This window comes from Pyrgilauda ruficollis, unplaced genomic scaffold, assembly GCF_017590135.1.
Source record: "Pyrgilauda ruficollis isolate IOZ18807 unplaced genomic scaffold, ASM1759013v1 scaffold20, whole genome shotgun sequence".
Lineage (NCBI taxonomy): Eukaryota > Metazoa > Chordata > Aves > Passeriformes > Passeridae > Pyrgilauda > Pyrgilauda ruficollis.
The window spans coordinates 9513167-9529059 of record NW_024519207.1 but is presented as its reverse complement, the minus strand read 5'-3'; the positions used below and the strand labels follow the sequence as shown (position 1 = coordinate 9529059).

Here is a 15893-nt window from a genome sequence, read left to right as displayed (position 1 = left end):
TGAGAACTGACTCCTGCACTAAATGCTCCGTAGCTAATCCTATCCTCAGATATTCTGATTGTTTTAGAATTCATATGTTTGAATCTTCAACTCTCACTCCTGTATGTAACTTGAGATATCAGTAAAAATTGCCTGGATGTAATTACAACTAAATAAAAAGAAATTAAAACATTAAATATAGTAATTTGAAATATTTATCTTACTGTCTACTTCACATGATGTATATTATTAGTCTTATGCTTTAGCACTTTTAGTAAGGTAGGTATGTCTAGTGCAGGACCTAACTGCCTGGAGATTACTTTATTTGAGTTTATCAAAGCTACTGGTCTTGTCTATAGCTTAACAGGTCCTTAATATCAGAAGATTAAGCTTGTTTTTCTTTTTTAGAGATATTGTATGGGAAATCAAGAAACTTCAGACTAGTAGATCTTACAACATTCTTGAAATTTATCTACCGAAGATAGTATGTGAGGGTTTATATATCATTGGTGCCCCTAGCCTCTATATGTATTTTAACATCTCAGTTGTTTGATCTAAAAAGCAATGTGATAATAGAACATGACTGGCTGTGCAGAGTTGCTGCATTCACATCTGTTGCTGAAATCATAGCATGCTGATGATGATGATGTTAAGGCTCTCTTTGACAAGAGAAAGGTTTTCATGTCTTTGCTTCTTGGCCACAGAGTACATCTCATTGGTTCTTCTTTCTGAGTGCCATTCACAATTTTCCTTTTTTCTTTGGATGTCGTCACACTTGTGTTTTGGTAATGGAGCTTCTTGCTCAGAGGAGCTGTATAAGGTGCTTTGTTGAAGCAGACAGGTCTGTTTCCTCCCCCAGGGCAATGATTTGTTACCACACACTTGTGTGTTTTCCTAAGGCCCACAACAGCATTTTCTCTTTTCTGTTCCCTTCCTCTGCTGCTAGCCCATGTGTTCCTCTTTCTGTGATGGGAGATGACTAAACACCAGTCCCTGCAGGGTAACTTGTCTTTCCTGAACTCTCTGCTGTTATGTCTTTACTGGATGTGACATTCACCTGTTGTGTACTGGGAGAAGCTGTTTCAGTAAGGCACAGATTCAGTACTTCCATCTAATTGTGCTGCAGATGATTTCAAATTAGTGCTGGAGCTATTGGGATGGGAAATTCCTTCCCTTGCCATTCCTCAAGTTAGTTGGACTGAGTGCCTTCTGAGTCTAGAGAGAATAGTGCATTGCACTCCAAGAGTACTTGGCGAACTTCTGTTGTACCTTGACTTCGTGAAAGTGTCATACTTTTTTGGAACAGTTGAAATGCCACGTAGCTCATGACTATTGTGTGCAGCTAATCCCATCTCGGGCCTCTCCTTCTAAAAGTGATACTGCAGTAACTTCTTTTGGTAGTTGATACTTCTTTTCGTGCTTCTTGAACTTTAAGGAGATGTGTACTAAGATATTTTGCCTTGGAAAATATATCCTCATTCACAAATGTTATGGAGAGTACTGAGCATATTTCATTTAAAGCAATTATCATTTTAAGAACTATTAAAATGGAGAACAGAGACTGCACCTCTAATGAATCAATGAAAATGAAGCAGCCTCTGGTGGTCAAAGTGGGCTCTACTTTAATCAAAGCTTTATCATTGACCTCAGTGTCAGGGTTTCTCTTTCTCAGAAGTGCACAACTCCTTTCCAATAACCACAAAGCACCCCTCTTTGCACAGTAATGCTTGCAGAAAACAAAAGTTTTTAAAATAAAATTCCATGTTATGGGGTTAATACTCAAGGGGAAATAAAAATAACATTGCTATCATGTTACTCAACCATAGGTTTTACTGTTTTATATGTTCAAAACACACAAACTGGATTTTTAAAGTGAATTTTCTTCTCAGCATTTTGTTTTTGTTGTTCACGTTGTGCCCTTGTGATGTTTTAACTAGATTAATTAATGCTGACTTCATGCTGCATCTGCTCACAGACCAGTTGTTCTTCAGTTGAGCAATTAAGTTTCTAGAGGCACTGATGCCTCAAGATATTTCCTGTTTCTCAGTAAACTTGAACATTTTGAACTTAAGCAGCTTTTCTCATGCTGAAATACAGCTAATATAATCTGTTTCACAATTGATACCAAATGCAGCTCTCATTTTATTTAAGCACCGGCAGATGTATCATATTCTTATTATGTTGCAGAACTTTGGCATAACCGTGAATAAGTGGTACTTAGCACTGTGCTAGTTTGTTGTACAGACATTCACAGTTTACTGGTTCTTTTGCATAGGGTAATATTGCAGTGGGGAACTGAGTCTGAAATGGGATGACTGGTTACTCTCTGGATGTTGATGTGAGTCTCCACTGCACATGGCACTGTTTTCAGATGGGTCACATGAGGCTTTCTGAAATGTCATTCTAGTGAATTCTTCTAGTCTGACTGGGCTCCTGTCCCATGTGACCTTTGCACTGCACACACTTGCTATTGATTATATTAAATTCCTTCCAAAATATCTTCTAACCATCTTAACTGTATCTCCTGTCCATATGACTGCCCAATATGACTGTGCATCAAAAGAAAGAATTTTACTGACAACTTATAAGTATTTTGGTTACATCAGTTTTGTCAATTTTACAGCAGGAACTGCTGGGAGAAGTCAGTGGAAATGACAGATTCTCCACACAGGATATTAATCCTTATGCTTAGGCATACAAGTAGTGCTTATCAAGTAGTGTATGCACATCAGGAGCTGCCAGCAGAACTTTTGAGACTTCTTGAAATTTCTAACTCTCTTGTAACATTTAAGTTAAATACTTTGTCATGAAGGCTGCTGCGAGTTTGTTTGGTCATTTTGTCTATAGTCAGTCTGTTATCTTATTTATGCAGAGTCCAGCTGGAAAGATCCATGAAAGAAAACTGAAAATACTGAGTTTCATTTTGTTTGTGGGGACATTTATTGTTCCTGATTTTTAAAAATTTTCTCTGGTTTTCCTAGATCTGTCTTCCAGATTCTCACCTCAACCCTCATCCTTTGCTGTACATTTCATCTACTTTTTTTTGTGAAGTATAGTTATTGGAAGTTACTCTCATACTTAAGCTAGTAGGAATCCATCAATTCAGAAGCATGTTTGGAATGACATTCCATGTATTACACACGATGTTTTAAAATATAACATGAGATGCTATATTTTTGGGATGATTCCTGGCAGCATGAGATTTTTTTTTTTTTGGGTTTTTTTTTTTTTTTTTTGTGTCTGGAGAACTGTTATCAAGTCTGAGGAAATATAGTTGAGGTGGAGACTATTATAGCCCCCAATGTTCTGTTGTCACAGAGTCGTGGAATAGAATTAGAGTGGAAGAGACCTCTGGAGATAGTCGCATCCCACTTCTTATCTATTCCACTTTTAATATCTCTGATAGGGGAGACTACACAGTGTGCCTGAGCAACCTGTTCCAGTGCTTTACCAGCCTCATGCTTAAGAAAATAGAGGGAGGAGGGCGGAAGTTTGTGTTTGTCTTATGTTTAACCAATTTCTTGTATTTCAATTTGTTCTTCTTGTCCTTTCAGTGATAGGGTTCCCCTGAGCTTTCTCTTCTTGGGGCTAAACAATCTCCGTTCTACCAGCCTCTCCATGTACTACAGATTCTCTTGTAATTGTGTCCACTGCCCTTTCTGGATTCTTTCCAATATCTCCATGTCTCTGATGCTGGGGAGTCAGGGGCTGGATAGAATTCTCCAGATGTTTCACCACTGCTGAGCTGAAGGGAAGGGTCATCTCCCTCAACCAGCTGGTGATGCACTTACTGTGGTCAACTTGTCATCCATCACAACCCCTATTTTCCTACAAGCCTACATTCCAGCTGGTAGCCTCAGCACATGTTGGTGCATAGGATTATTCCTCCTCAGGTTCAAGATTTACAGTTTTCTGTTGTGGAACTTCCTGAAATTCCTCTGCCCATTTTTCCTGTCTGTTGATGTCCCTCAGGATGGCAGCTCAGCTGCCTGGTCTGTCAATCATGCTTCCTAGCTTTTAACTTCATTTCTTTGCTAGAAACTATTTAATCATATTCTACCTCATGGAAGAAAACATTACTTCTCAGTATTTCCTGAGGATCTAACAAAGGCAGAAAACATCATCTAATATGAAACTAATATAATATAATAATATAATGAGAGCTAAAATAATATAATGACACTACCTTACCATTTACAGTGAACAATTTCAAGTTATTATTTCAATTTCAAGTCTAATTCTCTTCAATTACTGACTTAAGCTACTAGTTGATCAAGAATTATTTAGTAAATTTCTTTGTGCAACATGACAGTTGTGCTTCTATTTTCAAAAAAAGGAGTCTTGCAATGAATTAACTCTAAGTTTTATGCACAATTCTTTACCTGCTTTTTTGTATTTAGATATGTTCTGTAGATAATATATCTGTCCTTCCTGTGAACTGGGTATTAGGTGGACTAGACTTCTTGTTTTTTGATGTCTACAAGAATATCTACTTCTGCAAGAGCAGAAGTTACTGCAGTAACATGCTGAGTGTTCTGGTATGCTGCTTTTTCGCTCTGTATGCTTATGTGAGTGCAGTCACCCTTCTGGACATGTGCCCTCTTCAGAGAACCTCATAATTGGTTTTTTCTTCTGTTGAATACGGAATGTTAAGATTTTTTGCAAGGCATAAACAGAATCCATTCAATACAAAATTTTATTTCACTGAGCATGTGTGATAAATTTGTACATTTCAATACAAAATTTTATTTCACTGAGCATGTGTGATAAATTTGTGTAAATTTGCCTGTTGTTTTTGTCTGTTGATAATAAATTTATTCATAAAATGGCCAAATTTAGTCAGCATTTGGCAAATAGTAGATAGGCATCAGTTATGGGTTTGCAGGTCTACATTATATATTTTTCAAGGAATATTAATGAAGCTTAGCCATTAATAATCTATTTAAGTTCTATATGCACCAAATAAAGAACATGTCTGTTTTCTGTGTTTCAGGGAAGTCTCAAGAACAGTAGGAAGATTTCTCCCCAAGAATTTATTCAGGATTTAAAATCTGGGTCAACGGATGAAAGATTAGTCACTTGCTTAGAATCTCTCCGTGTGTCCTTGACTAGTAATCCTGTCAGGTAACATCATTAGCACATGTTGAAGAGATTAATAATATTCTTATTTCTTAATGGATTAAAATTAATGGATATGTACATGTACATGTCTCAAGGTTTTCCAGTTAATGAGTATGTATGCATTAGTGAGTGATTTTAACTTCTTTCTGCTTCATTGATTATGTATCCTCTGTAGGTCTGTTATTTTTAATAGACTTGGCTGATCTGTACAAGATAATACTAAGAGAAGGTAAACTAAATGTGGTGCAGAAGCAGTTCCTTTTGTTTTCTAGTGCTAAGTAGTCAATTGCTTCTCATTTTAATTTTTGAAATATTTTCTAGATTTTGATCTTCTAACTTATTTTTGTCAGGGTAATCAATAATGGGAGTTAGGCACCTTGGTGTAAGTTTGCTCACCAGAATACATATATATTTCTAAATCTGTGCTGCTGCTTCTGTCCAGTGTACTTTAGGCTTTCTTCCTTCCTTCCTTCCTTCTGGTATTTTTTTTTCTGTACCTGTAGGTTTTATCTATACAGAAGAAAGCACAGCCTTTGTTTACCTGTGCTTTATCGAAGGAAGGCTAACTCTTCAGTAATCACTGATAAGTCTTAATTTTGGTTTGTTCCATGCAGTTGATTTCTGAATGCTGACTTTATTTCATTAAATTCTATTTTTTTTCTATTCTGTTCTGTTTACATCCTTTTGTTTAAGGTTACCATTTAAGACAATGGTTATACACATGATTTGGGGAAACTGTTTAGGGTGTAGTTTAAAATAATGCAAATTAAATATTAGGACATGATTAGAAAAGGATTGCACAACTTTCTTTTCTCTGTGTCTGGCTTGGCAGAGTTGCTGATATGGGTCTTCTCTATGGGTATTTGCCTCTTTCCTTCTGTTATTTTGTTTCCGAATTGGGTTGTCTTATTTAGAAAATATAATGGTTTATGTGGAAGGAAACATGCTTTACAGTAGCCTGAATTATTCTGACAAAGGGTTTTCAATTAGTCATTTTTGTAAATTGTATTTTTAGTTCACAGAGAAAATCTAAATCAAGTGTTACTGAGTTGTTTGATCTCTGGCACTTAGAAACAGGTATTGATATCCATGGTTTACTGCAAAAAGCTGTGTTTATTTCCCATCACTATAAAAAGTGAGCTTCTAAAAGGACAATCTTGGTCACTAATCTTCAGGTAAATAATTTAGGTGTTTTGACCTCACAGGTGCCAGCACAGTTCATTAAAAGTGGTTCAAGTGATCTAGCTGTACATATTATTACAGATAATTAGTTACCTGCAACTCTTTCTTCCCCTTTTGTGTAATAGTTGCAACAGGTTGAATTTCATTAAAAGAACATTTTTAATAAATACATTGAAAATAGAGGCACTGATAACTTAGTATTTTTTCAGAATGACAAAAAGCTGAGTGTTTTCTTTGGGTAGTGTAAGTAGTTTTTGTTCTCCTGTGGAAGCAGAGGTAAAGGCAGTAAGAATGCATCAGTACTTTAGTTGATCATCCCCAGCTGTTGGATGTGCAGCAAAGTGGCTGCTCATAATTCTGCTAATACAAAATGTTCAAATAAATGAATCTTGTAGGATTATCTTTAGGACAGGTATGGCCAGATATGCCAAAAATAGTTGCCAGTTATTTGCCTAACCTGTTTCACATTAAATGCCCAAGAAAGAGAGAATCTATTTTCATAATGTATTTACTTCTAGAAGGGAAAAAAAAAATACGGTTTTCTCTTCCTGTAATTGTTAGTCCTGCTGTCAGTGTGGCGTTACTTGTATTTGATATCATGGTGTTTTGAGCAGTACTAAACAGGACTATGAGCCATTTGCCTCATGAAGAAACAACTGGCCAAGGGTTTAACCTGATCAAAAGATGCACTTGGTAGTAGCTGAAATTTTAAATTTTTGTTGTATTCTCTTGGAAATATTTTGGGTTTAATACCATCCAGTTATTCGTGCTTTTATTTATGGTGACAATTTTCTTTCACTGTGATTAGTCTTCAAAATGTCAATTTTTTAAAATGTCTTTTTTCTTTCTCCTAGCTGGGTTGAAAACTTTGGCCAAGAAGGTCTGGGACTGCTGTTGGATGTTTTGGAAAGATTGGTTGAGACAAAAAAGTAAGGATTTAGTATAAAATTAGCTTTTCTAAATATAAATAGAATATAAATAGAATATAAATGATATATAATCTCTAATTTTATATATAAATATCTTAATATAAAGTTAGCTTTTCTTAATATTTAAAGAGCATTTATTTACACTTAATTTTTGATTTGTTCAGTCAGGACAGACTTGTGAAAAGAAGTCAGCATAAAGTTATACAGTGTTTGAGAGCCTTCATGAATAATAAGGTATGGGATTTTATTTATTCTAGAAACAAAATTACTACAGTTCAATTAGATAAGGTACCTGATGAGTATAAGTCTGTGCAATTTGGTGGAGTGGTGGGTTGGTCATTTGTAGTTTGAAGTTCTTTCTGTCTGCTAGAAGTCTGTCACTTTCTCTCTGCAGAAATATTCCAAGACAATGTAAAATTTTGATGCTGTTATATGCTCTTCTTACAGAATAAGTGACCTATTTGTGACTTTTCTCTTGTTTAATTTTTTTCATTATTTCACAAACTAAAATGTCATTTGAAATATCTACTTGAGGGGAACCATTGCTGTCATTACTAGTACTTGATGGTCATTTGGATTCTCTCCCTTACAAATATTCCTCTGTTGTTTAGTATGGGTTGGAAAGAATTTTGGGAGAAGAGAGGAGCCTTTTGTTGCTGACCAAAGCAATTGATCCCAAGCAAACTAACATGATGACGGATATAGTTAAACTCTTATCTGCAATGTGCATTGTTGGAGAGGAAAACATGTAAGTACTGCATTTAAGCAAGAAATACTAAGGTAATTTTACAATATCCCAAATTATAGTTATATCTGAATGAAATGATAAAATTTTCAATTTAGATTTGAAAGTAATGTCTGTATTATATTGTCAGTTTTCAGAATACCTTTGTGATTTTTTTATCGTGGTCATATCAGTGAGGCTTTTTTTCACATCTGGATTATTGGTTAGATGGAAATAGTTCTGCAGCAATTCTTTTACTTAATACTTATTAGCATAATTTTCTTAACCCTTGTATTCCAGTAAGTCATTCTTTGGTTACAAAAATCTCTAAAGGCAACAAGTATTGCTTAAACCTCCCAAATTTGTTTACAGGAAATTGAGGCAGGTGAATAATTTGGCAACATGGCTTTTAAGATAGCAAATAAACAAGTTTAAATATCTCTCCTGAGTGAAATAATTCTCTTTTTCTTACAGCCTTGAAAAAATTTTGGAAGCTGTAACAGCAGCAGCAGAGGAGAGGAATGTTGATAGATTCTCTCCTATTGTAGAAGGTCTTCAGGATAACTCAGTTCAGCTGCAAGTAAGTGCTTTTTTTTTTTTAATATAACCGCTGCAACAAGTGAAAATAAAACGATATGTTTTTCTGGACTAAACAAGTCATTACAATAAAAAGGAGTAGGGATGTTTCAAACTGGGGTCAAATTTTGGGATATTGTTTATAATTTTGTCTTTCAAGGTGTGGCATGGGAAGATTCAGCCTGGAAACATGGGGGTGTTGCAGGTCAATTTGTTGATTTCTATTCACTGAGCTCTTACCTTTGCAAGTTAAAAGACAGTATATATTTAAAATAAAGGATAAATCATATGTTTGGATGCAAAAAGATCATATCGCTTCTGGAAATATTTGTTGAAATTGAATATTAATAGTAGTAAAAATCAAGTTTTTAGGCAACTGCATTCTATAATTAATGTTTTAAATCATTGGGAGGTCTGTCCCTCATGCTCACTTTATGATATCATAAAATTGCACTCATAGGGTCTGAGGAAAGAAAACTTTCACCTTATTTTCCATTTGCTTCAGTTGGATGTAAAGTTTGTGCCTGCAGAAAGGCACAAAGTATTACACTTTGAATAATCATTGATATTCATGTAATCAGGTTCAACTGAGAGCTGTTAATAATTTAAAATCTTTAAAATCCTCTACTATCTTGCTTAACATATTTATTTGCTTACATGACACATATTTCTACTTGCTTAAAACATATTTTGGCTTAAACTGCAAATCTTTATTCTTGTTACGTGTCTGTTTCACTATTCTATTCTAAAGCTTCAAGCCTTCTCCAAGGTCTTAGGTCAAACACTGTATCCATCTCTATCTCTGAGCTTGTATGTTTGAGGCCTTGGTAGGTTTCTATGCTTGCATTTCTCACATCAATTCTTTGTTACTATTACAAAAATAGTAAAAGATTAAAGTTTGAAAGAAACTTTTGCATTACTCAGCTTTTATGTGAAATAGTTCATGTCTGACAATAAAAGTTGCTGTTTGTTTAATTTGTCTCACAGAAAAGCTAACCATAAAGGAATGTTTGCAGGTGGAGAATTGTTTGTAGTTCAATTTTGCCAGTACCAATGGAATTCTCTTTTCAAAAATTGTCGCTTCCTTACTGCTTCTCTCTTCTAATCATAGACTAGTTTGGGTTGGAAGGACCTTTAAAGACCATGTGCTTCCAGCCAGCTACCATGAGGAGGCATCTTTTCACCAGAGCAGGTTGCTCAAGGCCTAGTCCAATTTCACCTTGAACACTTTCAGGGATGGGGCATCCACAGTTTCCTTGAGCTATCCATGACTTTTATGAAATTTCAAAAAAATTCTGAGATATTAAAAAAATTTTTTTTTTGATTAAAAAATATTAATGATTCATTTGTCATTATTTGAATCATTGATTCAATACTTTAGATCACAAAAATTCTTTTTTTCAATTCCAGGATTTGTATCTAAGTTAAGAGAATTCAAGAGTCGGTGTAGAGCATATAAGTATTTGAGGACTACCAAGCTGAAATTAGGAGGATCTTGTTTTGAGTGTAATGCTGAATTTTCAGGGCTTGTGTATATTTGCATCTGTGTAGATTTAATGAAGGAAAAAAACTACTGTAGATTTAATACACAAAAAAAATTATTATCTGTAACTTCCTTTTCTTTATAGTTGAAAATGCATGTGAAACTCCCCTTACAGCAGGCCATTATTGTATTTGAGCCATCAGGCAAGTTAAGTTAATCCTTTGTACCTCTCATTTTACCCAAGATGGGTTCCCACTGTTTGCAGGGATGCTCAACTCCATGAGCAAGATACACTGGTGAGATAAGCAAATCAGTGCAGTAAACTTCAGCTGAGTTACCTATGCAGTAGCAATTTAAATTTTTCTAGGACTACTCTTCAGATATTAAAAAAGTTTGTTTCTTCTAGTTATTCATTCTATCAACTGGGCTATACCTCCATCTGGTATTTTGTTATCCTCTAATATAGAAGATAGAAGCATTGTTAAAAATGAGAATTTACTCTAAATTTTACTGTTGCAATACTTCTGCTAAAATACTTATGCTCAATATATTCATTTGGCTTTGCTGAGAGTGTTAGCCTGAAGTTCCTGCAAATAGGTAATGCTTTGCCATTGCTGCATCTTGTGTAGACATGGAAACTCATTAAAAGTTCTTTTCTGTTTAGTTTTTTTTAACTAAACTTTCATTAAAGTATGTTCCTTCTGCTAAAAGGCTTTTTGATATTTACTTTTTCAGAGTTAATAAATGGTTGCTAGATTTCTGTTTTTTAAGACCAGAAAAATCAAGCCTCCTCATGTGAATCAGTTGTAAACTTTTCTAACAATGACATTGATGACCTGGTGGTTAATTTGACAGGGTTTTAATGAGACAGAAGTTTACAGTTGTCAGTTACTTGGCATACTTGCCTTGATTGTCTGCTTGATGTATATATGCTTGCTTTGTGGCAGTTCAATTTGACACTAACAACTGACCTTTTCAATTCTGAATTGACTTAACATTTCTGTTACTAGAAGACTGAATACATAAAAGGCCTCAGTAGGGTGATTTTTGTGTTTTTCATGAAAGCTCTGTCTATCTATCTTTTGCATTTGTTGAATGCAAAAGATGTTCTATCTTTCATAAAATCTGAAATTATGGAAGGCATACTTAATTGATTTTGGTTCAAGATGAGATTAGTAGTCTTATTCTAAAAATATAACTATAGCCAGGAGTAATATCAAGTTTCTGGTTTTGTTACAGTAAATGTAGTTTAACATCTTAAGCCTAAAACGCATATAGGGCAATCTGATACCTTGTGTATTTATAATGACAACTGAAAAGTCCAATGCTTTGCTTGTTCAAGTCATGGAGGCAGGAAGTACAGCTTTTCTGGCACAAACCATTTTGATAGATAAGAAAGGTATGAAAACAGCAACAACAACTTGTTTGTTGTCTTCTCATTTTTCTAGGAGGATCAAATGAGTGCTTATACTCTCTAATAATCAACTTTCACCACTGCTTCTCAGGTGGTTTAACTAACAGGAGAGTGTTATTCTTCCATGCAGATCTAGTTGCAGATGCCAGCTCCTTCTAATTTTCCAGTTAGGACTGAGAAGAGGGACAATGGTGAAGCAAAGGTGCAATTTTTCCTTTCCTGGTTAAGTTCCTGAAAAATGAATACTGCTCATTCCTCTGGAAATGTGCAGGTTCATGCATATCCTAGGAGAAGCGTTTTTGTGAGAAAGTAAAAGATCCTAGGTATTCATCAATAGCCTTATCCTCCCAGTATTTTCAACTGTCAAGGAATACCTTTTAATCTTTGTCATTTAATAACAGGAGGATGTGAGATGGCTGTGACATTTTGGTTTGCTGAATAACCTGATGATTCTTGGTTGCTTTGTGCTAGGGAGGTCCTTTCCATAACTGCTTATGTGGTAGGGTCAATCAGAGCAAAGCTTACCTTACCTAAATGTCAAGACTGCGCAAACTAATTTTAAATTATTGTGGTCTTGTGTGATTTAAGCATTTTGTGCTAACCCCTAGGTATTGAATTAGTTTCACTTGGAGTATGATTTTAATGTTTGTGATCTACTATCAGGTTCCTGCTATTGCCTTTATCTTTAGTCCTTCAAAAAGTTTTTAAACTTAGAAAAAAGATTTTGTGATCTAATTTACTCAAATCTAGATGTGTAAGCATTGTGCCTTACTTAGACTTGTTTTTCTTTTCTCTTGTATAACTTTTTCTCACTCTGCTTTTTGTAGGCTTATGATTGGGACTTTCATTATTTGTATTCCTACACAAATAAATAGTTAGCTAATATTATCCAATGGATCTTTTTCTTGTTTGTTCCAGGAAGGCTAAAGTATGTTCTTGTTCTGAGCTGCAATTTAATTCCCGCTTGATCAAATTTGACTAGAAATACTAGAATAGCAGTACATCTTACTGATGAATTTCTTGCTTTTCATCGTTGTATCATGGCTCTGTTTGAGTAACATGTGCATGTAGTGTGTTGATTTGCCAAATTAAAAGAAAATAGTATTTTTTGGGGTACAATTATATCTGTAGATATCCTTTCATTGAAATTGCCTTGCTATCTCAAAGATAAAACTATAGTTTGCTCTTGATCAGGATTTTCATAGTAGTATTTTTTTAGTCTCTGATTGACTCTTCACTAGTTTAAATCATCTGTGATAAATGCTGTTTCCTTGCTTAACAGTCCATTCATAATGTTTTGCAGAAAAACATACTGTGTTTTAAACTGCTGTCATAACAATGACAAAGATTCCAAATTGTATGTAATCAAAAAACATGGAGTTGAAATGTAAATGTAACCTTGTAGTACTGTACTTTGGTACTGACTCTATGGTAGGGAAGTCTACAATCATTGAAATGCCTTGCTGATGTTAACAGGAGAGCAGGTGTTGGTGGCAGCTGTCAGTGCACTGAATTACTGGTTTTGAATGGCACAACTAATTGAATCCGGAAAATGCAATTGAGTGAAAGATTTTGTACTCCAGAGAGATGAATTGGAGATGGCATAACTTGTTTCAACTAAATAAGATCAAAATTAAGTGAAGTAAAAATTTTAATCTTGACTGCTGAAGGGGAAGACAAACACTCATAAAGTAGACCCATACCCAAACAAATACAAAAAGCTTTAAAAATAAAGTTCATACTCAGATAATAAGACAATAAGTTCTGTAAGGTTTTATTGCAGTAAATTTAACTGGTTTGGTTGCTTGCATTTTAAACCACTTGTGATGCCCAAATTCTTCTGTTGTGACATTGTAACTTGTGCAGTTTGTGGGCCTAAAAAATACACCTGGTATTCAAAGCCAAGGATTTAATTTTTAGTCTAAGTGATGTCTTAGTGGTCTAATAAAATTGCTCTCAGTAGTGCTAACACTTCTCTACCCCATCCCATTCCTATACATTTCTATGCTGCATTTCATTTATGGTTATATTCTATCCACTAGTTACAGAAATGTATGTAATGGTAAACTTTATGCCAGAGACTTGTACAAGGCTAAGAAAAATGTACAGCTAGTGGGGTGATAGTGATCCTGTTATTAGACAAATCCTGTTGCAATTAAATAAGCCAAAACTGAGCTCCAGGCAAGCCAAGTTTCGATGAAGCCTGAGACGTGTGGAAGCACGTGGTGTTAGCTTCATACAAAACCTGTAGCCTGTTACTAGCAAAAATAAGTGGGCTAAAAGGGCACATGTCCTGAACAAGACTGTAGAGGACTACAGACCAGTATTCAATATGAGGAGCTTTTTCTGTGTTCAAAGTGCTTGGTTGTGCAGCAGAACCTCTCATCTGTGTTTGGTTGCTGTCGAGACAATTCCTGGAAGATTTTATTCAGTCTGCTTTTGAAAAGTGGACTGGGTACCTTAGCTGGTTTCAAAATTTTTGGTATTGTAATGTCAGCATTTAGATGTAAGAGAATTATATTATTTGTATTTATCTTTTGGTAGTTGTAGCTTCCTTTGCTGGGGTTAGCACCCTTATTTGTTACCTAGTGTAGAGTGATGCTTTGGCAGTAACAAACATATTAGAGTAACTCTCAGGAAAAAGTAGTTGCACAGAAACAGGCTTGAAGAGTAATACAGAGGTTTTGTTTGAATTTGAAGAAAATAATTGATGAGTTAACAAAGTCCTATTTTCCCCTATACTGTAGACATACATAGAGAAGCAAATTGTATAAAATGAGGGCAAGAACACATTTCAGGGAGGAGAAGTATCATAAGAATTGTTCTGACAGGCACTACAAAGATGAAAAATCCACTGTGACAGTTAAAGGCTCAAACTGTTATCTATTTAGCAGCTATATAAGAAGAGAAGAATAACCAAGGGTTGCTTCTTATTTATAACTTCAAAGAAGCCCCAAATCGGAAAGATCTTTCTCCAGGAAACATACTTTCTGTGAGGCAAAACAGTCAATGTTGTGGTATTGTTAGCTATATTCCTATTTAACGGAGTTCTTTTAAAGCTGAGTGCTACTAATGTAATGTCAATATCTTTCTGAAAGAGAACACAGCAGAAGTATATTCCTCTTTGATACGTGAGGTCATTTACTTTTCCTCATCAGGTGATGATCTAATTGCCCTCACTGTAAAGAATATGGGGAAGGGACAGGAACAGGCTTTCATTGCCTTGCCAAGTCTGTTAAACACTTGGCTGACAAAACATACAAAGGCAGACTTACAGTGAGGCAGGGGGGAAAATGTTAGGAAACATTACTTCAACAGAATTTAATATGACACAATTTTTGAGCCATAGAAACCTTTTAAAAACAAACTTTTAAACATCAAATTCAATATTACTTATTACTAGTAGAATTTTTGATTTTGTCTACTTAGCATGCTGTTTTCTACATTTTTCTGAATTGTTTTGATATTTTGCAAACTTGTTTAAATTTTTGAAGTCCAGACTTAGGTTGGAGCACTCTTGCCTGCTCCTTGGGCCTTTCAAACACCTTTCATTGCTACATGAAATAGCACTTTGCTTTGCAAAGCCATTTATTTACACTGTCTATTTATTCATATTTCATATTTTGTATTACTCATTTTGTTCTCAACTATACAAAATATATTCCTACTGTCAACTATACAAAATATATTTCTACTGTCAAAGAAAAAGTCAAACTTGCCAATCAGTATTTGTCCAGATCTTCCTGAAAGTGGTCTTTTAAATGTCAATATAATTTCTGCCATCTTCATTTTCTTCAGTGTCAAAAGATACATTTCAGTATAAACTTGGATGTAATAGTATGTAGTTATTTTGTCCTCAATTTTTTTAAAGCTTTGAATGTTTGAAGAGTGAATGCTCTTTTGTTACTTCTCATATTGGCTTAATTCTTTGAGTTCTTCTACCACTTTTGAACTGTTTTGTCTCTGTTCTACTTTGTGATCTCCTTTCACACACCAGCGTGACAAAGTGTTGCTGTTTGTGTTGCTTTGTTTTCTTTGGGCACTTCTTTACACCATGGTCTTTTACTGACCCTACAGATTCTGTTGTTGTCTTCCTTCTTTGCAATTTTTGAGGAATTAGATGTGTTAATCATAGATGCTTTTTGCAAATTCAGAGTTCTATGTCTCTGTTAATACATTTTCATGTTTGATGTGTTAGTTTTGATTCCTCCTCCCCTCCACTGGTGTTGAATTATTTTGTTTAGGTGTTGTAACTTGATTATTGTCTAATACTGGAGTAAGTTACAGAAGTCTATCTTAACACTTATGCAGTTGATTTAAATAATCCTTTTGAGTCCTGTATGCAGTTTTGGGTGCCACAATATAAGAAGGATGTAAGACTGTTAAAATGTGTCCAAAGGAGGGCAATGAGGATGGTGAAGGTCCTTGAGGGGAAGCTGTATGAGGAGCAGTTGAGGTCTCTTGGTCTGTTCAGCCTGGAGGAGA

At 35.0% G+C, this 15893-nt stretch overlaps 1 protein-coding gene across 1 annotated transcript in view; it reads left to right on the top strand.

The window, feature by feature from the left end:
* The window catches only part of DIAPH3 (diaphanous related formin 3), a 203825-nt gene that overhangs the window by 26629 nt on the left and 161303 nt on the right, over positions 1-15893 (top strand). The window contains exons 5-9 of the mRNA XM_041466987.1: positions 4973-5103; positions 7137-7211; positions 7376-7445; positions 7823-7959; positions 8410-8515. Coding sequence (XP_041322921.1) covers positions 4973-5103; positions 7137-7211; positions 7376-7445; positions 7823-7959; positions 8410-8515 — 519 coding nt within the window. The remainder of the gene's footprint in view (positions 1-4972; positions 5104-7136; positions 7212-7375; positions 7446-7822; positions 7960-8409; positions 8516-15893) is intronic.